General features: G+C 35.8%; 1 protein-coding gene across 1 annotated transcript in view; it reads left to right on the top strand.

Annotated features, from left to right (window-relative positions):
* The window catches only part of LOC306881299 (TRAF2 and NCK-interacting protein kinase-like), a 98,778-nt gene that overhangs the window by 36,534 nt on the left and 35,683 nt on the right, over positions 1–26,561 (top strand). The window contains exons 3-6 of the mRNA XM_079435316.1: positions 16,169–16,225; positions 17,956–18,081; positions 24,083–24,193; positions 24,865–24,955. Of these exons, the coding sequence (XP_079291442.1) occupies positions 16,169–16,225; positions 17,956–18,081; positions 24,083–24,193; positions 24,865–24,955 (385 nt within the window). The remainder of the gene's footprint in view (positions 1–16,168; positions 16,226–17,955; positions 18,082–24,082; positions 24,194–24,864; positions 24,956–26,561) is intronic.

Below are 26,561 nucleotides of genomic sequence, written 5' to 3'. Positions count from 1 at the left end.
TTAATCAGAAAGAGGTATTTCTGGGATTGCTCATTGGATGACATCTCCGCTTCATCAACCGTTTTAAGGTCCTGTAGGTCTCTTAAAGTGGGTTTGGTTATTTGTTCTAGTAGTTGTTCCTGGTCAGATCCAGCTGCTGTAAATGCTGTCTTTGAGAGCTCATCTGTCCCCGTGGATCTCCAGCGGCATGCTAAATGAAAAATGCGCCTTGTTCAGCATAAATTTTTTCTGCTGTGGCAAATGAAAAATGGAGCGTCTAAAGTCCCCCAAGAAGCTGATCCTATTGTAAATGTCAAGAGAAGTCGGCGAGTACATCACTTGACAAATAGTGCATGCAAAATACGTTTGACACTTCTGCCTCCAGACCTGCTATCCGTAAGGATTTGACTTCACGTTTCGCAAATTCTTAAGTCAAAATGCATGATAAGATTAATGTTTCATGCCCTCAGAGCCGGCCAGTCCTTGTAGTACTTTGGCAGACAATGGGCAGAGCAATAAATCAATACAAACATGACTGTTGCCGTGGCAACCGGCTCCAACAAGTGGCTGGCATTTGGCTTGTTTATTCCTGCCAAGAACCAATTGATACCTGATTGTGTAGGCAACTCATTGTCTGATCTGTGTGTTCAGTGACATAAGGCATAGCGCAATGTAACAAGTTCAGAAAATCACCTGAAAAGACGCATATGGATTATTCAAGCAAATTTGAGGTGGTACATTTCCAATGAAACAATCAAGACAACAAGTTTGCAAAATCTTTTACAGTCATTCTTGCTTGATTATTAAAGTCATCATGAAATGGAATTGCAATTGTCTTTTCTTCCCTGTTGCAATATATCGTGAAATAGATATAGATTCTCATAGAGTGAAATAGATTCTCAAATGAGAAAATGTAGGGTGGGATGGATTTTGTCAATGGGAATTGATTGTATCATTGTTATTTGCTAATTGCTGTGATCTCATGTGAGTAACAATAACCCTCCTTACCAGCAACCTGGTCAATATTAATGTTTTTTATGAAAGGCAACTACAAAAGTCTATGAAAAAATAATGTGCATTGATCATTGATAAAGCCTGTATTATAATTAATACAGTTTTTTTTTTTTTGTTAACTTATTCAATTTTTGTCCTGAAACAGCAGTAACAAACAAACAAACAACTGTGCAAATTCAGAACCCACAATAAAATATTTTTTTACATGGATTCCAGAAAAGATGACATAACATCAAATGCTGAATGACACAAACTTAGTTTCCACTCTAGATCCATGCACACGAGAAGTTGAGAGTTCCATCGAGACAATGTCCAACAAACACACAGTCCAGGTTCGTCCGTCCATTATGTGAGGAGGACTCCAACGGTTGACTAGCAATTTCTTTGCTGCTGTGAGAGCAGCTAACAGTAAACATCTTTGTTGGACGGGCAAGGTGAAGTCCCAAAAGTCATTCATGAAAAAATGGCGCGGAGTCAAACATATCTCAGTACCCAACAAATATGATAGGTCCTGTGAGAACGTCGACTGTGAGTCCAAAAAGATGTGAGAGAAGGGCACTCCCCAAAAAAACCAATGCGAAAACGTGCCTAAAGATCCTTGCGAACAGAGATTACACTTAGGAGATGACGACAGATTCATATTCAGAAAAAAATAAGAAATACTTTGAGAGTGTGATTCCTTTGGTCCAGATCTATCTAGGATATGCGACATTACATAATTCGTATCTGCACCCAATACAATTTCAAAATCCGAAAATTTCAAGACATAGGTTGACAAAACCGAGAAAAAGGGGCATAAACTGAAAGAAATATAATATTCCTATTCTCCACTATTGTTTTTGTGTTATTCTACTGTCTGTATCTGTATAGACAGCAATCTAATTTAATTAATTAATTAAATAATAAAGATGTTAAATATTGTCGAGGAATGGCTTTGGATTATTTTAAAGGCTATAAAAATGTTGTGGCATATAATATATAATACTCAAAAGAGTTTTTTTATATTTCTAGGCATGAGAAAATTATAATGTATAGTTTATAAATAGATATTCATTTTATGATTTGCGTCTTAATTATTATTAAATTATGGCTTTCTAAATGTTAACTTAAGATGTTGGCAAAGGTAAATTAAATTAGAAAAAAACAGGAAATGAGCACAAGGATATTTTAGTTTTCGCTCATGTCAAATTATATATTGCTCCGATATTATATATAAGGTATACTCTTAGAAGATTCATGTTTGGTTCCTCATAGAACCTTTCAGTAGCTGAGTTTCCATTACCCTTCAAATTTCTCAAATTGAAAAATATGCCCAATGGAAACAATTGGATATCACAAAGTTTTAGAATTTTTAAATCCATCGCCAAAATTGTGCTTTAGTTGCCTAAAATCATTCTTAAAATAAAAAATGTTTTTCTTAATGTAAAGAACATTTGAAAAATCTAATAACCTTTTTCCACTATAAAGAACCTTTGTCTAAGTGAAAGGTTCCATGAATGTTAAAGGTTCTTCATGCAGTCTTTTTAAGAGTGTTTATCTTTTATAGCTTGTTGTGTGGATCGGAGATGTGGCCATCCTCTTAACGCTGATGGATCCATCACATAGGCATGATGTATAAATCCCATTTCTATTGATCCAGTCTCAGGGGAAGGAGAGAGAGAAAGGTGTGGGGAGCAGAAAGTCTGTGCTGACTAAAAGCAGAGGAGAGATCCAAACAGTTGATGAGTCAACAGAGAGAGAGAAGAGGGGACAGACAGTGACCCCACTGAGCAGCCATAAGCTGTTTGCACTGCAGTTTTAATTGTCTTTTCTCTTTTTAATTAAAGCTGCTCTGTAAAGAAAGTCCAGCTGGGAAAAGTGATTTATATTTCATTTGTGTCCAGCAGTTTTACATAATTGATTTGTTTATCCAGAGCGTTGTCTCATTTGGTTTGGTTATTGTTTTTCGGATATATGTAAATATATCCATTCCCACAAATGCCCGTTTTGTCTGTGGTTCTGTCTTTTGTTTGTTTCTTGTTTTTGTTTTTTTGTTTTTTCATCTCAACGTCTCAGGATTGTGAATTCTGGCCAGTGAAAAACCGCCTGCATGTTTTGTATCTTTTGGCAACACAGTACGGAGCCTGGCTTTGGTCGGCTGTGTATTTGTTGGTATGGAAACAGTCTGTGAAATACCTGCCACCACCCAAGCTGGAATTCCAAATGTTCTGCACTGCAGTCCAAATTCAAGGCAGTTGTTAAACCCTTCAGAAGAATTTTCTTCTTTGTTTTGGGTGTTGGGTAATGTGCCTCTTTGCATGCCTTTTGCTTTTCTGAATGACCTCCTTCATGTGGAGAGACCCTTCCTCTACTGGATCTGTTCAGTGACTCCAACGACATTTGTCTTTCATTCTTTCTTGCAATGAATACTCAAATTATTACTTATTCATTGCATTAAATTGATAAAAATAAAATATTTCGCTTTTTTTTTTTTACTCTACTCATTGAAGAATCCTAAAAAAAATCACTGATTCCACAAAAATATTAAGCGGCACAACTATTTTCAACACTGACAGCAATAAGAAATGATTCTTGAGCACCAAATCAGCATAATTAGAATGATTTCTGAAGGATCAAGTGACACTGAAGACTGGAGTAATGGCTGCTAAAAATTAAACTTTGCCATCACAGACATAAATGACATTTTTTAAATATATTCAAACACTTAACAGCTTTTATATTTCATCATTATAATGATTATATGATCTAATTGTTAAAATTATGTTAGTTAATTTATTCTATAATGTTTGATTGTTGTCATTTCTTCATTCAGTTATGGACCAGTTTTAATCTCGGCAGTAATGCAAGAGCAGTCCTTAACCTTAACCCTTGAGAAGTTTGTGTTTCAAGGACTGGCCTTTTGAATGACGCCGAATGCCATCACTGTTTCCTCAGAGCGATGTGATTGGCCGTTGCTGACTGACAGGCTGTTTGTCAGTGGCTTTCTGTGCGGCAGCTCTAATGTGCAGTGTCACCAGGCGGATGCTCCTGCTCTCGCGGCCTCACTGTAATTACTTTGCATGCTTGACTGACTCTCTCCATTAACGGCAGAACACTTTCAGCGCCCACTGAATTATTCCACCGATCCTCTTTTGTTTTTGACCTCTCTTTTTTAATTCCCCTTCTGTTTCAAGCCAAACTGTCAAAAGAAAAGCAGAATAAAGGCATTATTTGCAATGGGATTATTTGCAAATGAAAACACTATTTACAGGTGTGAGGGAATAATTTTCATAGTAACAATGTTTACATCTTAGTTTGACCTTCCTTTGAGACAAATGATATGGTTATTTATCAAAGATTTGGGCCATTTGTGTGTTTTGTTTTCTAGTATGAAGTCAGTACTGTACTGTCACGACTGCAGTACATCTATTACAATTCCATACACTGTGATTATCATGATATCAGAACTGAAAACTAATGAAACACCTTCAAGCATGGAAACCTATTTTTTCTTTTTTAAATTGTGCTTCAAATTGTGATTAAATCATAAAAATTAATGAATGAATAAATAAATATAGTAGAAGTAAATAATAAATGATTTTAAAATATTTACTTGATAATTTTTTTTATTTACTTGACTTTTATAAATAAAGTGAATGAACGAGTAAATTAATAAATAAAATTGAAGAAAATAAATATGTACCTTACTTATTAATTGATTTATTATTGTACTAATTTATTTATTTACTATTTACTAAAGTAATAATTATATGAAGTAAAAAGTAAATAGTCAATAAATGAATTAATGAATTAATACTGTAAGTAAATATAGTAGAAGTAAATGAATGTAAAATATATTAAATGTAGTAAATATATTTGCTTGACTGTATTTATTTTTACTTGAATTTAATAATATAGTAAATAATAAAGTGAAGGAACAAGTACATAATAAATATAGTTGAAATAAATGTACCTAACTTTATTTTTTATTTAATTACTATTATTTAAATTTGCTAAATAAAATAAAGTATTTGAAGGGAAAAAGTAAATATAGTAGATGCAAATAATAAATAAATAAATAAATTGTAACGTAATAAAAACGTAATATTAATAAGTAATTTAAAGAAATAGTTTAATTTAGCTCAAAGGGAATCATTTATTATTTTATAGGGATTTGAACAGAATCACTGTTATGGCGATTCACTGAACGAGCCGTATAACAAACTCTGCACTGGATATTAAAATCATTAACTTGTGAGCACAAAACACCAGATACTTCTCTTTTCAATATAAATAAGATTTTATTTATATAAACCTAAGACATAAACTAATCTAACACAAGAACACAAGAATTCACACATTCACACGTTGCAGAAAGAGAGAAAGTGAGGAAAGGATGAGTTTAAGAGAATGGAAACGTGAAATCCCAAGTTTACAGCAATATGTTCAATTGCATAGACCTGAACAACCACCAGTCACTTATTTAACCCTTGTTTTGTGTTTCTCAATGAGGCTAAGATTTATATTAAATACACCAATTCAATTAGAACCTGGAGGTGTTGCTTGCTATGCCTGTGTTAAGGGGTTTTCTTTGTGTCGTCATCGTTGCAGAAAGGGGGTTCCCCGAAGTGTCTGATTGGTTGAGAGTTCAGTAGTCGTGAAGTGACGTCTTGGGAAGCCAATGGAGTTGTGGTTGGTAGAAGTTTTGAGGCGGTCACAGACTCCAGTTGAACTCGGAGACGAGGCGTGGCGGCAAAACTTAACCGAGTACACGAAACTCACAACGGAAAATAAAAGAAAGTAAAAGAATAAAATGATGTAAAGACTAGGTTGGTTTTCTTCTCATTATGGTAGCAGCTGGCACGTGGGTCAGAGCACGCTCAAAGAGCAGCGTCAAAACGCGGTGGCAAAAGAGAAGATGAGAGAGAGAGTGACTAAGAGGACCAAGAGAGCATTTTTAAGAAGAAGAGAGAGTTTGATGGTGTCCTGAGTTTTTAAACTCTACTTTCAGACCGTCCCATCTGGACCAATTAGATACTGTCCTTGCATGGGGTGTTGCTCTGTCCCTCCACCCAACTAATAAATCAACATGTTATCTGTTTAGTCAGAGGTCCGAACTTTACAGGCTCTTGCAAAGTATACTTTGAACATGATTTCTATAACAAGACTATGATGCATTTGACAAACAATTGATTGGAAGAAACATTTAAAGCATGGATTTTCAAACTCATACATACCAAACATGAATATTACCCTTTAAGGCTTAAGCTATTCAATACTTATTAAATGCAAGACATACACAATGAGTGATTAAAACAAGGATAGTCAAATGTGTGGGTTACATAATATGCAGTTATGCATAGAAATGATTAGTTTCATTAAAAATTTTAAATGAAAGTCTTTTAAGATGATTTTAGGTGTATATGGAAGCAGACAGTCTTTGTGAACCAAGGAATTTCAGTCGGGTTCTTTTGTCTTCTATGTGTGGGGGTAGTCAATCTAAGGAAGCTTGTGAATTCAGCGTGGAACCCATGTGATGGCCATCTCTTTGACCATCAGTCATGATTACTTGCCCCAAATTTGACGGTCTCCTTCCTGAATTGGAATTATCAATAAGTGTTCTTTTGTCTCAAGTTTGTAAGCTGTTTTGTGAAAGAGGCTCGCTGGTTAGTTTGCTTGCTTCAGACTAGTTGGAGCTAGTAATCTGATTTACGGCATCCTGTTTCCTTGGGCCTCTCGGTGGAATTCCAGCTCCTCAGGTTTCAATGTTCTGATGCATCTTAAATTTGTCTGATTCAGTCTCTGATATTCTACAAAATATAGCACATAGTAAATAAATAAATAGTAAATATTTACTTGGCTGTATTTGTTTACTTGTGTACTAAATATAGTTAATATAGTAAAGCGAATGAATAAGTAAAATATAGTTATATAGCTTATAAAATAAGCAAAGAAGTTAAAAAAATTAATGAACGAACAATACAACATGTTGATGCAAAGTCCTGATAATTTTGTACTGATATATGATTTGATTCATGACTTTTTTTTTTTTTTTTTTCATGACTGTCATCTCCGTACCGCATTGATGGGCTTTTGTTTTCACTTGGAAAAGCTTCCCACCTGAATTCATCGGTCAGAGCTGATGATAACTTCATCAGCCCACTGACCTGCTCTCGCCACAGGGGCAGGATGAGATGACCTACTCATCAGTCTCTGACCCCTTCTGTGTCATCGTCTCCAGTCTCGCTCCCTGCGTTCACCGTTGATTGTATAAGATACTATTAAAAAAATACGGGAATTTGGCTACAGTTCCCAGCTATAAACAATGTCCTGCAATCCTGCATATTGTCCTGGCCAATCATTTTTCCGTGCGCTGATGCACGGTGGCAGAACAGGGTCTAGCTGCCTGGCTGTTTGCTGTACTGATTTGTGTTCAGAGATGTGCAGAGACAGGCTGATTGTGACCTTGTGACACTGTCACTCCTCACTGAGATGGTAGTGTGGCCTGCAGGCCAATCATTTCCTTCCACCCTGCTGCTCTTTTCCCTGGCGTTACGTTTCATTTCATTTCTCGCTCTCGCTCTGGCTCTGCTTTTTGCACTCTCCTGGGAAACTAAGTAGCCCATATTAGCAGCCAATAGTGTATTCACACACACATACAAGCAGAGACGCACATTACCCACATTTCTGCTTCATGTAGGTCACTGGGGATGGATATTGTGCTGGAATGAAGCTCTCAGTATGAGGACGTGTTTCTGAACCTCTTAGTAATTCTGCTCGTCATAAATGATCAGAGATTTGAGGTTGTTTGTGGAATATCTTAATTTATTTAAGATTTGCACACAAACAAATGCAGATTATCGTATTGCATGCTCAAAAGCATGACATTGCATGACACAGTGTAAAAGAAGATATTCTTTAAAATACTGTTTTCCACAGAAGAAAGTCATAAGAAATGGTGGTTAATGGTGACTTTTTTATTTTGAGTGAATTTTAATTTGATTTAACTATATTTAACTAATTTTGAGGATTTTGAGTGGTAGTACGGTTGGACTGGCAGAATTGTGAGTTGTGTATTACCCCACTTCGTTATTCAGTGTGGTTGGGAATTCTGACCGTTTTGTTTTTCACTTCATTGTCCTTGTGAAATTTCCCTCTTGTCAGTGCTTGCCTGATATAATATTCCCACAAGACAATGGAATTGAGCTTTGAATGAATTTCAAGGCTGCCTTTAAAATTTCAAAAACATTTTTCATTTGGGAGTCGAGGGGGATTAATAAGTATGTCCAGTATGAGCTCTTTCATACCGAATTTAAGATGCGCTTTGAAGAGGGAGAGAAAATCGGACTTTCTCTCCTCTCTTTGTCTTTCTCAAATGAGTGCTTTCGATTTGTTTGCAGCTCAGGAGTCAAACAGTACAGCAGTACAGAACTTTAATTTGATAAAGCGTAAATTTGTCTTTCTCCGATCTAAGCGGAGAGATATGGATTGAACAGAGCAGTTCAAACACACTCCCTTCAATTGCCTAGTAGATTTAACAGAAATCTGGCACTTCAAAATGGGCACTTCGGTAAGTGGAGATGCGCTGAGAACCTTATTTAATCTTAAAAGCTTGTGGACTACCAGTGACATCTGTTCAACACTAGCTCAGCCTTTATTTCTTTATTTATTTTAGTGCCGATTAATTCACGACTAAACAATTAATCGCGATGAATCGCAACCAAAATAAAAGTTTCTGTTTACATATTGTGTGTGTGCTGTATATATTTATGTATATATAAACACGTGTATATACATGTACACACGTACATATTTAAGAATTTTTGTTTATATATTAAATATATTTATATATAATATAAATTATATGAATATAAATATACATGTAAAAACATGTAAATATTTTCAAAATATATACTGTTTGTGTGTATTTATATATACATAATAAATATACACAGTACACACATTATGTAAACAAAGTTTTATTTTGGATGTCATTAATCAGGATTAATCATTTGACAGCACTATTTATTTATTTAATATACATAAACATACAGTTTATGTATTTAATACATGTACATTTTTATTTTATTTATTTATTGAAATTATGTATATTTGTAGCTAATTTTATGCATGTATTTAATTAAAAAATATGTTTTAAGTATTTGTTTATAAAAAAAAAAAAAGTACATTATATGTATGTTTAAATTAAATTAATTGAATGAATTAAAATAAATAAGCATGCCCTAAACTTCTGCCTCTGTAGGCCACTCACTGCTTTTGGAACAGGCTTCATATCTGCCATCTCTATTTGGCTGGATGATAAACAAAACATTATCGTTCATTTCAATTTTCTCCAGCACTGATTTAATGTCAACATTTAAACGAACCATCAGCCAGTCTATCAAAGTGTCTGCAAACCGTCTGAACTTAATTTAGCTCTGAGCAAACTGTGCCAACTGGCCAGCAGGGCTGAGTTCCACGAGCTCTGTTTATCAGCCTAGATGAGCGAAAGAGGAGCAATCAGCAGTTCTTATCCTCCGGTGGACTTGCACTGCCTACTGTAATTGTTGCTAGGCTACTGTATGGGGAGCCGCTTGCATTTTAATGGCCCTCAATGGGCTTTGTAATTGAATTGGTATGCAGAAGAGAGGCAGGCCCAACAGGCCCACTGTCTGATTAGAGGCTGATTGCACGCTGGGAGAAAAAACATTGTGTTGAATTATTTGCCATGACTCTGTTTCTTGGCCCTCTAGGATGATGCTTGAATCCCAGAAGGGTTTGAGTGATTGCACTCCCAGCGTTCATTAAAACTTGTTCGGTTAATGCCAATGGACTTTTCAGCTAGTTTAGTTATATTGATTCTACAGGAATACTTAGTGACTGAAAATGAGATGTTTTTTATGCCAAAGTGTGTCTTTACTAACATATAGATTGAGTTATGATCAGCAGCTGCTGCTGAAGTATTTACTGAAGTGTTTACTGCAAGCTTTTTTGTCATTCTAATCAGTGTTTTTGGCTCTGACTCCTGGAGACTTTGTTTATTATTATTTTTTAAGTGTACTCTCCCACTCCACGTTAAAATAAATATATTGAAGACAAAAATAGAAACACAGGCCACACTTTGGTATTTCATAATCATGATCTAGTGTTTTCAGTGTCTCACAACAGCTGGGCTTTGCAGTAAATAATGCTCCACTTGAACTCCATCTCTACAAGCTTATTTTGGTGGAACACTTGATAATTGGCAACACTTTACAATAAGGTTCATTAGTTAACAACATTAGTAAACATGAACTAAGAATGAACAATACTTCTACAGCCTTTATTAATTTTAGTTAATTTCAGCATTTACTAATGCATTAAAATCACAAGTTGTTTGTTAACATCAGTTAATGCACTGTGAACTAACAGGAATAAACAATGAACAACTGTATTTTCATTAACCAACATTAACAAAAATTAATAAATAGTGTAATAAATGCATTGTTCATTGTTTGTTCATGTTAGCTAATACAGTACATTAATGCTAATAAATGACACCTTGTTGTAAAGTGTTACCTGATAATTTAACACTGAAAACAAAATTATTTTCTTAATTTAAAAATAAATTAATTTTATTTGTAATAATTTTATATTTTTTTTACAGTGAAGGTCTATTACAGTATTTTGGAATATATTATTATTACTTAATACTAATAATATTATTATTATTATCCGTATTATTATTATTATATAAAAATTGTTTTGTGCAGAACTACAAAAAGCTGCAAACTTTGTTGCTTAAATTACACTTTAAATTGCAATTTCAATTTTTATTAAAAATATCACAATTGTATTTTTACTTAAATTGTGCAGCCCTACAATGTCACTTTAATAAATAGTTTACCCATCCAGACTGTAGCCACATTCAGAAAGTCCAAACTGAATTTTAAATCTGAATTTAAATCTAGTAAAAGTGCGACAATGTGATTTTAAGCTCTGAAACCACTGAAACTCGGTCATTTTTCACCTCTTATTTGCATGACATTGAACACTTCTTAACAGTTTGACGCTCTCACTGTTTGCTCCACTCTACCTTCAATCCCACAAGCTCCGCACCAATGGACGTGCACGGTTAGCCAAAAGTCTTTGGATGTGGTGTAACTTTCCTCTCGTCGGTGTGTAGCTCAGAATGTTTTGGCTGGCTTTCTGCAGCCCTTATGTGGCGCTTCAGTACCTCGTGGAGTGTTTTGCTGATCAGCTGCTGTGAAACGACAGATTGGAGCGGCCCGGTGTGCACACTTTTTCCCTGCTCAGCACTGCTGCAAACACTGAATAAGCTTGACAGTGTGTAAATGCTCAATATTAGCAGAACACGAGTAAGCGGCGCTATTTTCCAATTGTTGATCTGGTCTTAGTATCTGTAAACTGTTAGTTGGTGTTTGTGGTTTTTAGCCACTGAGAGGTCAAAAGTTTTCGGTGGTGTGATTTGGCTGTGGCGCCAATTCAAGGCAAACCGAAAGAGTGCTCAAAGAGTCAATTTAGTCTTATCAGGAACGCTCACCTTGCACTGTGCCTCTGCAGTCATGCGGAGAAGCCACTAGCGGATTGGTTTCAGTGGGAATGGAGGGAGAAGAGATGCACGCTTCTCTCCTGCATCTCAAACAGTTGGGCTATCTCATTAAACCCAGTTGTTTCCCTGACACTGCGGGCGATCCCTGTCATCTCAACCCTGGAGCCCTTTGTCTGTAGTCCTCTCTCTAACTCAAACATGTAACGCTGCAGAATGAGGCTGTGAGACTCTGTCAAACAGCGACGTTTTACTGCAGATGTGTTCACTTGTGCTATAGGCAAATTACAATTGACTGTCACAGAAACTGCAGAAATTAACTAGAAATCTGACATGTTATGGCAGACTCCTAATGACATATTCAATATCGGGTCTCTGTTGCTAATTAGGAAATACTAAGAGATTGGATTGAATTCATCCAATAACTCTGCAATCAATTAGTGACTTTATCTATATTTTCTCAGAATAATTTTTTATAATTTTAGCCACAGGGCTTTTATTAACATGTTGTGCACAGCTGCTATTACTTTTTATGTATATATATTTATTATATTTATATTTATTTATTTTACAAAAAAAAAGGAATCTATACAGGCATTTTTACTTTAAAAATGGGCATACTGTACAAGTCAAAACATGTTTTTAAAATTTTCAACCTACACTGTAAAACATAAATCCATAAAATAACAGAAAAAGTACTGGAAGCTTATTACACACAACATTATCCATTAATTTTACGGACATTTCTGTTAACTCTATATAAAAAAAAAAAAAAAAAATGCAATGAAGTGTAAAATTCAAAATACCGGTAAAACACCTGTAAAAAATAAATACGAAAAATTCCTTCAGATTATACAGTAAGTGTATTTTAACTTTTTTAAAATAGTTTTTTGTTGTTGTTTTTACCAAATAGTTTGTTTATTCAAGGTCAATTTTGACAACCTCGTCGATGCTAATAGTCTTACTTAGCTGACAAGCTTAATTCAAACCAAGTACGGGAGGATGAATGGGGGGGGGGGGGGTAAATCACGTATCAAGCAGAGCCAGTAAACACCCAATTACATGGTTGTTATGCGAGCCGTTCATGTACTCATCAAGTGCATGAAGGTAATGCCAGCTCTGCCTTTCTCTGGGATTATTCACACTGCGACAGTTAATGTAACAACAACCATGCAGATAACAGTTTATATTGCTATCAAAACCATTGAAAAGTACTTTGCTTGTACCATGACACAAAGATGGTAATGCCATGGTAATCTGATACAGAATTTCAGAAATTTGAATCATTATCACATTCATATATTCCATGTTATTCTTATTGGCTTTTGAAGTGTTTGGTCTGTGGCCTTTAATTTCATCAGTAGGATCGGAGGAAGCAGACCCATGTGTTACGGAGCGTCACGGAATGAGCTCTATTCATCTTCATCGCCCTCTTTCATTCCTGCTCCGTTTACTCTGGCAGAGAGCGAGCGATTCTATTATTATTCCTGCTTGTAACCTAGTGTTGAGCGATGCCATTAGGAGCCAGAGCGCTAGAAATATACTTAAGTATATAGCATTCATAAGATATGTTTTTAAATCCAATAATCCTCATTCACGCGGGCTGTTACCGCAGATCTAGGTCACAAAGACCAATGGCTGAATGGAATTGCGATTCTAAAAGCACACGCTCTGTGCTGACTCCACACAGCTCACATATAATGCAATGCTGTGCAATACACAATCTATGTATCATGTGAGGTGAGAATATTGTGTATTAGGGGGATGAAAGGATTGGATTTTTAGTTTGAATGACAGCGGAATCTATTCACTGAGGCCTTGAACGGCAAATCTGCTATTTGTGTGTGAAGCTGCATTTTTTATGCTATGCTAAGGGACTGTACATGTTTGCATGAGTCAAATTTTTGCCCATTAATGGTGCCACTGAGGTGGTCTTGTCATTTGCCTGACAATCTCTCTTTTGGCCCTACGACAAATAGCCAAGGACATTCACCTTATGTTGAGTCCTGCATCCCAGGCTACGCTTTTTTACAGAGGCTATTCTGAATTCCTTTCCTTCTGACATTTACTGTCAAGATGTCTTCATCTTTGGTATCTCTGTTTACTTCCTCTAGTGCTTTTCTGTCTCTAGCCCTCTATCTATTTGTCGGAAAGAAGAAGGGGGAAAGCGTATTGCTGGGTGTCGAGAGCTGTTGCGATTTAATGAGTACTGGCTGCCGATTGGCTGATACCGTAGGGAAGAATGTCACCATGCTTGTGACCTATATCAGAAGGAGGATGTGGCTGATAGCTGAATTAGGAAGTTACTACTTGTGTAACTAAACCAGTTCTGTCCAGTGATGCCCCTTAGTCATGATTTCACTTAGTTGCAAATGCTGACTTGCAAGAGGGACTAATGTGTTAATTAGGGTCCTATGAAATCCGTTTTATTTTTTTTCCAAATTCCATTTTTTCTGAATTCTGTTTTTATCCATTTTAATTTTAAAGTTTTAATGGTTAAATTAAATGTTATTCATCAAAAAGCATGTCTAATTAATTGAAATCGTGAAGCTTACCATATTAAACAGCAATTTATTAAAAGTTTTCCAAAAATTACATTTGTGAGGCTCAATGCAAGAGCTGATAAAATGTAAAAAAAACACTGTAACTTGAATGCAATGCAAGTCGCATTGGATAAAAGCGTCTGCTAAATGCATAAATGTAAATGTCAATGAAATGTTTTATTTTTTCTCAAATTTAGTTTTATTTTGACCAAATTCTGTTTTCTGTTCATTTTCTGGATTCTATTTTAATGGCTGCATTAAATATTAATAATCAAAAGCATATCTAATTAATTGATTTTATAAAAATAATTTACTATTATTTTATTTTCCCCCCAAAATACTGCATTTTCTGCTAAATAAATTTCGCTAAATGATTTTTCTGGTAAATATTCCTTTAAAAATACTGTTTTAATAATAATTTTATTATTAGTAGTTGTAGTACTATCATTACATTAAGTAATACTTCTGTCATGGTTTCTTAAAATTAAACTGAACTTTTATTTTGATGGGTTGCTGTGAAGATCATTAAATTTCCATTTGTATACGACATATTTTTCCTTAAATTAGAAACAGTAAAATGTTCATGAAGTGACTCTCAGAGCAGTTCTGTAGATTATGTTTATGTACTCGTATATTAAAGCGACAGAGGCTGAAAACATCGCAAGCATCACCAGAATTTGGAAAATTCTGTGACATTCCGTGTTATACAGTAAATTCCATTTTTATGTCTTGATTCTGTCTGTTTTCTGCATCGCAATGAGCGAAATGGGATTGGAATATTATGAGGATGAAAATGTCACGTGTTCCTGCATTACTGAAGCTGGTGCTCACTTTTTTTTTTCTCCTGGTTATTAAAAAAAATCGTAGTCCACAGTGAAATCTAACAGCTCTGACACAACTTGGACTCCAGTGAACAAAACCTCCTTGTAACTCAGAATGCTTCAAGGGGACATACCGCCATGACTGTGAACCTCCATTTGATTGTGATTTGGGAATTGTATGTGCCGTTTCATTGTTGGTCTGTACTTGAACCAATAAGCTTCTGTTGGTTGTTTAGTAATACTGAGACAATGAGTTGCTGTATTGAGTTTCTTTACAGTTTTCACTTTTTAATCATTTCTAGAATGATTTTTGAAGGATCACGTGATACTGAAGACTGGAGTAATGGCTGCTGAAAATTCGGCATTGCCATTGCAGGAAAAATAAATAAAAAAGAACAATTATTTTAAATTGTAATATTACACGGTATTACTGTTTTATCTATATTTTTGCTCACATAATTGCAGCATTGGTGAGAATGATGGACCTATTTAAAAAATGTAAAACATTTGAAAAATCTTACCGGCCCTGAACTGTATTACATCTAGTGCTCAGGTTTATAGTTAGAACTGAAGAACCGCATAGATATCAAGTCAGTGTATTCATTCTTAGACTTAACATGGCTTAAAGTTCTTCTCTTTAAAATGGAAGTATTTATGAGTGCCTTTTTATAGACAGAAATCACATAGTGATGTTATGAGGTGTTTATGACAGTCCTGCTATTTTAAGAAACAATTCTATTCCGGAAAGGTGATTTAAGAAACGTGCTGAAGAGATAATAAAAGATTGTCAGCTAAACAAATATGCCCATTGAGTTGTATTATTTGATAGGTGTAATCAAATGTAATACAGGTGTAATCTGTAGTGTTAGTGTCAACAAGCCTGTTTCACAGTAATTAATTGCAATTATAGAACAATAGTTTTTTTGTGAAGAGTATTTATTTCTCTAGGAATATTTATTTGTATAAACAGAAAATGCTGGAAATTAGGTCTTATATCTTACTGAATCATTAAAGATGCTGTTCATGAAAATCAAGCCTTATTAGGGCATTTCATGACTTTTGCCTGTATTCCAGCTGAGCATAACACTCTTCTCTGAGGAAGGACATAATCAATTTATGTTCTTAGTTTGAAATTGTTGTTTGTTTGCCAAGAGTAGGAATATTTGAAGCTATATATTCATTGAATGTTTATATTGTTTGGTTGTTTCCCAGGTATGATGATGTCACAATATTCCAAGTTTTAGCCGTTTTCCTAAGCACAACCTATGTTTGTTTCTCTGCAGGGCCGACATGTCAAAACAGGTCAACTGGCTGCCATCAAGTGCATGGATGTCACAGGGGTGAGTTTATTTTCATTTCTACTTCAGTATTGACCTCTTATTATGATCTGAAGCTGTTGAGGTCTTTCACCAACAAGATGTCAAAGCGTCTTAGAGTTCTCTGCTCAGATCTGCAGGTTTATTTTAAGCTTTGTTGATCTTATTTTTGACGTTTTATTATCCATATATCCTCAAGGCTTAGTTTTCTCCTCATTAGCTCTCTGGATGATGAAATATGGTGTCTTCTTTATAACCTTTTAGCATCCCTGTTTATAATAGAACAGAAAAGATAAGCCTACAATGTCTGTGTTCTGTGTTTTTTAAAGTAGAGTTTCCTCAAGTGACATTCATTTGGCTGCAATGGTAGCAAATGAATTGGGAGTGAATTTTTTATTCGGGCACAGTATTTCAGTCACGTCTGCTCTTTTTAACGGCAGATTTTTCCAATCTATCTTTTTATTTTTTAATCTAAAGGCAATTTAGGATTTAATAAGCTGTTGTAGATTTTGAAATACCATAGCGAATTCAATTCACAAGCTGTTATGATTTCACTGGCCACTGTTGGTTGTGTTTGTAATGGCTTGTGGCTGCCCCGTTATTTCAGGGTGAATAACGCTTGATTAGCAGGTTACATGGATTCTTGTTTTGTAGGACGAATGTCTTCCCTGTACTGTGTAGACTATAGCGGTTTCATAGACAACGACTGCCTTCATAGACTTCATTTTTGACAATGTATGAGTGTTTGTTAAATGCCTATGATGCTCAAAAACGCTGTCTAGGTTGGCAGTGCAGTAGGTTTTGAGACACATTTTATAAATAATTTCAGGACTCGCATGAAAAACTGGAATTTTAAAATTGTTTTCTAGACCTAGAAAAGTTATAGAAATTTCTACAGTTAATATAAATATTCTAATTATGCTTATCTCTGACAATTTGACTAAAAATAAAACACACAGAAAAATAATTCTGACCAATACAGAAAAACTGATAATTACTTTCCTGAAGGCTGCTAACCAATACATTTTGAAATGATACAAGTGATTTTAGGTATCACAACATTATATTATTATGTACTGTATATAAAAAAAATGGATATTCATTTTCAGATTTGTTGATGAATGCATTTAGCAGTATTATTAGTGTTTTGAAAGATGAACTATAAACTGTAAACATTAGAGAAAAATGTCTAATATCTACCAATAATGATAAATTAATCTCCAAGTCTATTATACTATAACACATATCATGCATTTCTTACATTTAACTGGCTTGAAAGCACTTAGCAGTATCCTATAAGATGGATTTTAAATTCGTCTAGTAAACACAAATGCCTCAAAGTCCTGGAAATTCATTGGTCAGGTGATAAGGGAATCCGGTTATCAGGATGGGTTGTTCCTGGAAATTATGTGTTTGACCTGTTGTGAATGAGAGAGCAGATAAAGGGAGTTGTCATTAGCTCAAATAGCTGTTCATCAGCAGAGTCCAGCATGCTCTTTAGAAGAGCTCATTGAGATGGGGGGCTTGAGGGGCTCCCATAGGGACACTCCAGTCAGGATGTAATTCTTGGGGCCAAGAGCTAATCCCGTGCTCTCTGCCCTCCTTCCCCCATCTACTTCATGTAAAAGCACCTGCATCTGTAAGTGGGCCATCAGCCCTTCTTATAGGTCACTGGAGTGGTCCCACAGGCCTCAAGCTTTACTTCAGGGAGTATGGAGATATCCCGTGATTCCCTGCTGCTTGTGTCTTGACAGGAGGAAGAGGAGGAGATCAAAGCTGAGATCAGCATGCTGAAGAAATACTCTCACCACATGAACATTGCCACCTACTATGGTGTCTTCATTAAAAAGAACCCTCCCGGTGTGGACGACCAGCTGTGGGTGAGTACCGTGTCCCAGTGTGCCAGTGGAGATAGAGGGTGTATCCATCTGTGCTTTAAACACTCTGCCCTGTGTATATGTGGTCTTTTATGGGCCTATGAGGACGTGTATGATAAATGGGCCTTGAATGAACATTGATGAACAGGAATCAAAGCACCGTTGTCTCGCCTACAGACTTGTTGTCATGGAGAGTTAATGGAGCTCTTGCTGGGAAAGTTAAGGACTTTGTAAAGGCTGTGAAGACTTTTTGTAAAGATTGGAATAATAGAATGTGTCTTTTTGCACTCTTCTCACTGAGTTGTGTGTTGATGTGTGCTTGAATGTAGTAGTGGCTGACCAATATAGGATTTTCAATACCCAAAGCCAATATTTAGAGATGAGGTTGATCTATAATAATATAATGCTGATATAATATAAATCATTGGTTCTCAACTAGGGCTGGGAGATATGTCGAACGCAATGATCATGCGCATCTTGTCAGTAAAGCCGGTTCTGTGATTAGCAGTAAATCTCCATCACCTGCTTTCAAATGGAGCGGCATTTAATACACATAGCCGTAGATCACTGACAAGCTACGCAATATCACGTTCATAATCGCAGATGAATCGCCTTCAATAATGAAGCGATATTGTGTAGCTGGTCAGTGAACTACAGCTCTGTATGGTAAATGCCGCTCCATTTGAAATCAGGTGATGGAGATTTACTGCTAATCACGGAACTGGCTTTACTGACGAGATGCGCATGATCATTGCGTTCGATATATCGCCCAGCCCTATTCTCAACCAGGAAACCGGATCGCAGAATGATTTAAAATTTTAATAAAATATTCAATCAAATTTTTTTTTTTTGTATTTGAATTTCGTTTATTAAATGGATAAATGAAATAGCCACTGCTATAAATAATAATTTAATTATACCAATGAGACCAATATAATTTTTGTTTATAAATGGAAAAACGCTTATTTTACACAAAATTCACTGAAGGCTCACTGGAAAATATTTAATTATACTCACTGTATACAATAGTAATAATACACTAAAAATTGGTTTGATTTTCCCTGAAATTTTAATTAATTTTTTACCTGAAAATGAGTGATCTGTTTTTTGAAAGACTGATTTGTCTGAGCTACTGTATATGCTCCGATTTGCAGGAAATCTGAGTGTGAAAATTGACATAAAATCAATTTAATTTAAAACTTGGAAGTCATTTTCACAGTTCCAGTGATGCAGTTACTGTATTTTGCCATTCTATTGATAGTGTTTGGCCTACACCCTCTCAAAAGGTACAGAACTGTCACTGGGGCGGTACCCTTTCAAAAGGAACTAATGTTTTTTTTTTTGTAACATACCACCCCAGTGACAGCTGTTTATCTTTTTTTCTGAGTTTGTATAATGAAGTAAGTAATGATCTCAGTAAAAAGTAAAGTCGAGAGGGCATTATTTACATCTGCTGTCTATACTTATTCTTTCACTTCATCTCCCACTCTAGTTTAATTTTCTCGTCCATATTTTCTTCTCCTGCCAACTCTTTTCCTCTTTCACTTCCCTTCTCTTCCTCAGCTGAAAGACAGAACAGGTCTGATAGTGGCAGGGTAATTTGTGTTGTTTATCAGCGGCTGCAGGGACACACAGGGGCACGTAGATGAAGCGCTCCACCAATAAAGATAAACATTGCAGGAAATGAAGTGCATTTGTGGCACATCTCAGCACTGAGTGACAGCTCTTGAATTGGCAGACCTTTCAGATGAAGGGTGACATTCCCACTGCTGTAAGACTCGAGGGCCACAGACCTCTTCAGTATTCCCTCTAACCTGCCAATCAAAAGCTTAAAGTCACAGAGATTGGGTAAGAAGCTTTTGGCATGATCAAGTGATTGAAACCCACATTCAATTTTGCTCCTGCTCTTCAGGTAGTTGGCGTGCATGTTTCCAAGGGAATTCATTCACTGTGGCACTCAGCTTCAGGGACGTTCTTGCATAAACACTTTCTATTTTACGATTGCTCGCACTGACTTGCTCACACTAACTTAACACAGCAGTTAGTGCTTCGGACTCTGAATTAAGCTTGAAGCCTATAAATTACTCCTTCAGTTTTGTCCTAGCGCACAAAGATTAGTTTGCAGCACATTGCACATTCTTTTCAGTCTGTTGAAGAGGACATGGAGGCAATGAAAGCCTGCCCTTTAAAAAAAAGACCAGTTAGCACCAGCATGTCATTTTCACTTAATCTTAGGCCGTTTTTTTCTGGACTAGCTGTTAGAGCTTGGTTGCCTAAAAAAGGCTTGTTGGTTAACATAGACGTAAAATTATATGGTGTGGCGAAATTATGAAGTTAGTTAAAGGATTAGTTCACTTCCAGAATAAAAATGTCTGGATAGTTTACGCACCCCCATGTCATCCAAGATGTTCAAGTCTTTCTTTATTCAATTGAAAATAAGAAATAAATGAAGGTTTTTGAGGAAAACATTCCAGGATTTTTCTCCATATAGTGGGCTTCAACATGGACAAACGGGTTGAAGGTCATATTTGCAGTTTTTAATGGAGCTTCAAATGGCTCTACATAATTCCAGCTGAGGAATAAGGGTCTTATCCAGCAAAACGATTAGTCATTTTGTAAAAAAAAAAATTTAAATGTACATACTTTTTAACCACAAATGCTCATCTTGCACTAACTGCACATCCACAACTTTACACATTACGTAATCATGTTGGAAAGGTCAAGCGTGACGTAGGTGGAAGTATCGACCCAGTGTTCACAAAGTGAACGTGCAAAGACTAAATCAAGCGTACTTTTATTAAAAAAAAAGGTAAAACAACGATGTCGGAAAACATTTTGAAGTTGGAGGAGAAAATCTGATGGAGTTCGGTACTACTTCTGCCTGTGTCACGCGTGACCTTTCTAACGTGATTACATAATGCATGAAGTAGTGGACGTGTATCGCAGAGCTACTGCAAGATGAGCAATTGTGGTTTAAAAAGTATCAATTTTTATATTTTTAAGAAAATGACCAATTGTTTTGCTAGATAAAACCCTTATTCCTCGGCTGGGATCGTGTAGAGCCCTTTGAAGCTGCACTGAAAATGCAGTTTGAACCTTCAACTCGTTGATCCCCATTGAAGTCCCCTATTTGGAGAAAAATCTTGGAATGTTTTCCTCAAAAATCTTCATTTCTTTTCAACTGAAGAAGAAAAGACATGAACATTTTGGATGACATGGGGGGGGGGGGGGGGGGGGGGGGTAAATTTTATTCTGGAAGTGAACTAATCCTTTTATGTATGAGCATCAAACACAGCATATACTGGTCTTTTCAAAGGAGTGAACTGTGGCAATTGAGTTTTGATTCTATTGAGATTAATTTTGCTGCGAAAATGTCTAAACATCAAGCAGTCCTACTGTATGAACACTTCTCTGTCTAGGAGACATGCATTGGTGCTGAATCACGACCTACGACTGAGTGTGATAGTCTGTGAAAATGAGTCAGCGTCTTAAAATGGAGAAGCACCATCACCCAAAAAAGCCTCATGAGCAGTGCTCAATGATCTCATTCTTCCTCCTTTATGGCATCCTAGACAGAAAAATGGCAAGTTTCTCATGAAGTATTAAAGAGGTCAATCAGCACATGATGTTTCTTTATGTGTGTTGTTGTGGTTTTGTATGTCATAAATGCATTATGAATTGCTTAGACCTTAAGATTACTGAGCTTAACTTCAACTGTTCTTACACAATGGATTTATCCTTGTTTGAACTTCACATTTTCTAAAGGGATAGTTCACCCAAAAAATGGGAATTTCTTTCTTCTGTTGAACACAAAAAAAGAATTTTGGAAAATTGTTGGTAACCAAACAGTTGCTGGTAGCTATTGACTCCCATAGTATTTTTTGGAAGTCAGTGGCTGGCTACCAACAAATGTTTGGTTACCAACATTCTTCAAAATATCTTTTGTGCTCAATGGAAGAAAGAAACTCATGAGGGTGAGTAAATGATGACAGAATTTTCATTTTTGGGTGAACTCTCCCTTTTTGTCATACTGGCCTCAGGAGCAAATGTTCAGTTTCAGAGAACTGAATAATGTAAAGTGTTTCCTTATTTAACTGTAGGCCATTTCCAGATGCAGCCAACTTGAGTGGCTGTTGTGTGGTTGAGCACACATCTCTGACATGGAATATTTGAACCTGAGGGCTGTGCTCAAGGGCTCGTGACTAGACAGGACACTCTCCACTGAAGTACGATTAGAGGAGCTAGAAGCACAAGTCACTTCCAATTACAACAGAATAAGGCTAAATCGGAGGGTTTGAGGATCAGCTAAGCTGACTAGCTACATTTTTGCAGCCATTTTCATATCCACAACTGGTGTGTTCTGTTCATTTGTTGCGTTTGTTGCGTGTTGTAGCATGACAAAGCGATTAGTATTTTTGTAACTTGGCTACGGTTACAAGACAGTTGTTTTTGTTCTGGAAAGATGTGGTTTCAATGTTTTATACAAACAACAGTCAAGTACTCAACAGTGCAATCTATTTAATGGGCCATACTTGTCATTTTCATTTGCAGCAAATTAAATATAGCTTCTACGCTAAGTAAATTCCATGAGGTAGGTGTTTAAAAAAACTTAGGTGTTTCTCAAAACAAATTTTTGCAGATTCATGAACTAGAACAGTAGATTTAGTTATTTATCAGTTGCCCTATTCATGAGAACAAATCCTGTTTTCATCTGTAAGAGTTCACTGCCTCCACCCGGGAAAACAAACAGACAAAGATTAATGGGCTATGATTAACTTCTGTAATATGGGCTTATCCGTATTACAGTAATATCACCTTTTGCTTCTGAGGAATTACCCTTCCCCTTATTACAAATAATCATGACACCTGAAGAAAAGAGATAAATTTTTACTTCAATTAATTTCCCAAGGACATTTCAGAGTCACTTGAGTTAAAATTTGAAGTGTTATTGTGTTCTTCTGTTTTTTCATCCCTTTCTTTTCACTCCTGTTTGTTTTGTTTTTTGTTATTGAATTGAGCAGTCAGACAAGACATGGACTTCTAGATTAATGAAATTCACATCAGATATTAAAGTTAAAGTCCCTCCTGATCTCTTGTGCTTGCCAGCAAGTTTCGTTCTTACAGCTAAATCAGGTCCAATTAAAACCTGAGTGATGCAGCCTTTTAAACACTGCACGTCTTGGGTCTGAGAGACATGGACCAGTGGGAGAGGAGGGTATCAGATCTTCAGCGCATGACGATGGTGACAGGCCTTTCCTCCTGTCTGCTCCATTTATCCCAGCATTCACATGCATATTAATGGACACACTCTCTCTCTCTTTTATCCTGCGGTTGAGCGGTGCTCAAAGATTTATGTCCTCCATTTGAATGTCCCTACTTGGGTGTTTGTGTTGAATGCTGCAATATTTATCATGTTTTTTAATGATCTGTGGGACTTTCCCTTTTGTCTTAATATATAATAAAATCCACCCAGTGCTCAATGGGGCGTAATCCCCTGAATCCCATGAAATAGTTACGGGTTGATTAAAGCAGGCAGCCTCTATCGTGCTGTTTGTTTGTTTGTTTGCAGTTTAAGTGGGTTGTTCTAATATATTTTTGATAATCAAATGGTAGGCGAGGGCAAAATTGCACAGAACTGCACAGAAACGGGATTTGGGGCTAAAAGTGTTTGAAAGTGTTTCAAGACCCCTTGAAATGGGTTAATGAAGAGTCTTCTTTTCTGTTGACATTTTTACCATTGAAACGGAACACATTAAAGGGGAATGACATTATCATTTTAGAAAGTGTTTGATTGTTCACAAATCTGTATAGTGCTAAAATTGTATTTATGTAATAAAAATGAATGTAGCAGTACAATAGCATATAGATGACCTCAAAGCTATCAGACATAGACTCAAAGCCATAAATCTCTCACTTTGATTTAATGGAGTCCTTAAGGGACTATGTGAAAGACAGAAGGACGATTATGATTTGCAGGAAGTGACTTGTGTTGTCTCCTCTACAGCTGGTGATGGAGTTTTGTGGCGCAGGCTCAGTGACAGACCTGATCAAGAACACCAAGGGCAACTCACTGAGGGAAGACTGGACTGCCTACATTAGCAGAGAGATCCTCAGGGTAACAGCTCAAGTCACTGTGCTTTATTGACTGTCAATCCCTGCTGTGCTTAAACTAGCATTTGGAACATGCTTGCTATTTTAAACAAACTGTACTTGCTGTCCAAAACAACTGTACTGAGATATTCTACCGGGTCAACAGTATAGATTGGCCTATATAAATAGTGTATTTCAACTATCTAATCAAATTCTCTACTGTTCAAAAGTTTGGGGTCAATTTTAATATTTTTGTAGAAACTGAGATAATTTTTTTCTAGGATGCTTTGATGAATAAACAGTTTAAAAGAACATTCATTCTAAGTAGAATTTTTAGAAACTGTCCAATTTAATGTATCGTTGCTAAATAAAAGTATACATTTTTACTAATGTCCAATGTTTAAATAGTAGTGTATGTAGTAGGCATTCAGAAGACCTTAAATCTAGAGCATGAATCGTTTTGTGTTCCACAGAAAAAAATGTCATTGCATTAGATGACACATTAACAAACCAAGTTGCATTTATGTTAAAGAATGGCAAAATGCGAATAAATGTTAAGGAAGAACATTTCACAAAAAGATTTGTTACATTTTAAGTGTAAAATGCAATTTATTAAATGTACTCATTCATAACCTAGTTTGTGAATGAAGGATTCTGCCTTTTTTCTCTCCTAATTCATGTTTGTCTTTTTTCCAGGGCCTCACTCATCTCCACCATCACAAAGTCATCCACAGAGACATCAAAGGCCAGAATGTGCTGCTAACAGAGAACGCAGAGGTCAAACTAGGTAAGAGCACAGCCCTTTGGCTCGGATAACTTTGCATAGCATTTACAGGCCTCACTGTGACAATGCAGAGAAGGTTTCAAAGCAAAGGAATGTGAAAGAAGCATGGCCCAGCAATGCTAATGCACTGTTGTCCTTTAGCGGTGCCCCCTTTAAGACTCAGCGAGGAAATTAGCATTGACTGTGAGACAGAGTTGGCTGGAACAGAGGTAAATCAATTAGCCTGTGTTGGGGTAAATAATTGATCATCCTTTAGTTGACAGTGCTACTCTAGCAGATTTCATAAATAAGCTGAAGGCTGAATGCTAAAGGTTTGTGATTGCGAAAGGAGCTTTTCAAAACAAATAGTTTCTTTTCTTTGTCTCTCTGCCTTAAGAACATTTGTTATTATTTCATCTTATTACATCTCCTTGTTTACTTTGAGGAGAGGCCAATTATCTGAAAGCACAGGCAATTGTATGTCAGCGCACCTATTTTATTTATCACATGTAAATGTTTTTAATTTTTCATTTTATCATGTCTAGTTAAACTAGCTTCTTATGTAATACAGTTATTTGTAACAGCTGTTGATTGACAAAAAATGTCCTTCGCAATAGTATAGCAATACATAAAGCACCGCTCACACAATAGTCATTTGCTGCTGGTCAATGATGAACTTTAACATGAATGAATTCTGTGTTGGGAACTTTTTCGCCCATGCGCAAAATTCACAATTTAGCTGAAATGACTGTATTTTGTTTGCAAATTTTCACACAGCAACTGTAAATGTGACCACACCATGCTATCTTTCACTTGTCAGAACAAAATCTTAAAGATGGCTTTTATCACTTTATTGCATCACATCTGGTTAGTACATGACATTACACTAAAAGAATAGCTTAATAACTTCGTAACAAGGGTCTCAGTTGTACTTTAGGTGATGTCTCTACTTCGTTTGCTCACAGTGGTGAAGTAATTGCATTATGGCCTATAGACCTTAATCAGGTTAGATGCCATGTTGAATTTAATGTGGATGAAAACGAGACTATGAGGGATAGATTATAGTGTTTACAATGGCACACGTTGTATAAAGGTCTTAGATCTCTTAATTTTCACAACAACTGATAGCTGAACAATCAGTTTGTTTTTAAATAACAGAACAGTCCATTGAATGCACTGTACTTCTATCCCTCACAGCCTTGTTTTCATTCCTATTAAATATTATACATGACACTACCTTGAATAAGGTCTATAGTTCTTACAGTTAGTCCTAACTGTTGTACCTCTGTGGCTCTCAGAGTTTTCTTAAAACTAGTGCTGTCAAACGATCAATCATGATTAATCGCATCCAAAATAAAAGTTTGCTTACATAATATATGTGTGTATTGTGTATGTGTGTATATATATATATATATATATATATATATATATATATATATATATATATATATATATATATATATATATATATATATATATATATATATATATATATATATATATATATATATATATATATATATATATATATTATAGACACACGTAGCATATATTTTGAAAATATTTACATGTATACATTTATACTCATATAATTTATATTATAGATAAATATATTTAATAAATAAACGTA

Source organism: Barbus barbus, assembly GCF_936440315.1.
Source record: "Barbus barbus genome assembly, chromosome: 15".
NCBI classification, from domain to species: Eukaryota; Metazoa; Chordata; class Actinopteri; order Cypriniformes; family Cyprinidae; genus Barbus; species Barbus barbus.
The sequence above is the reverse complement of the archived record's forward strand: the minus strand, read 5'-3'. Positions and strand labels throughout refer to the sequence as shown.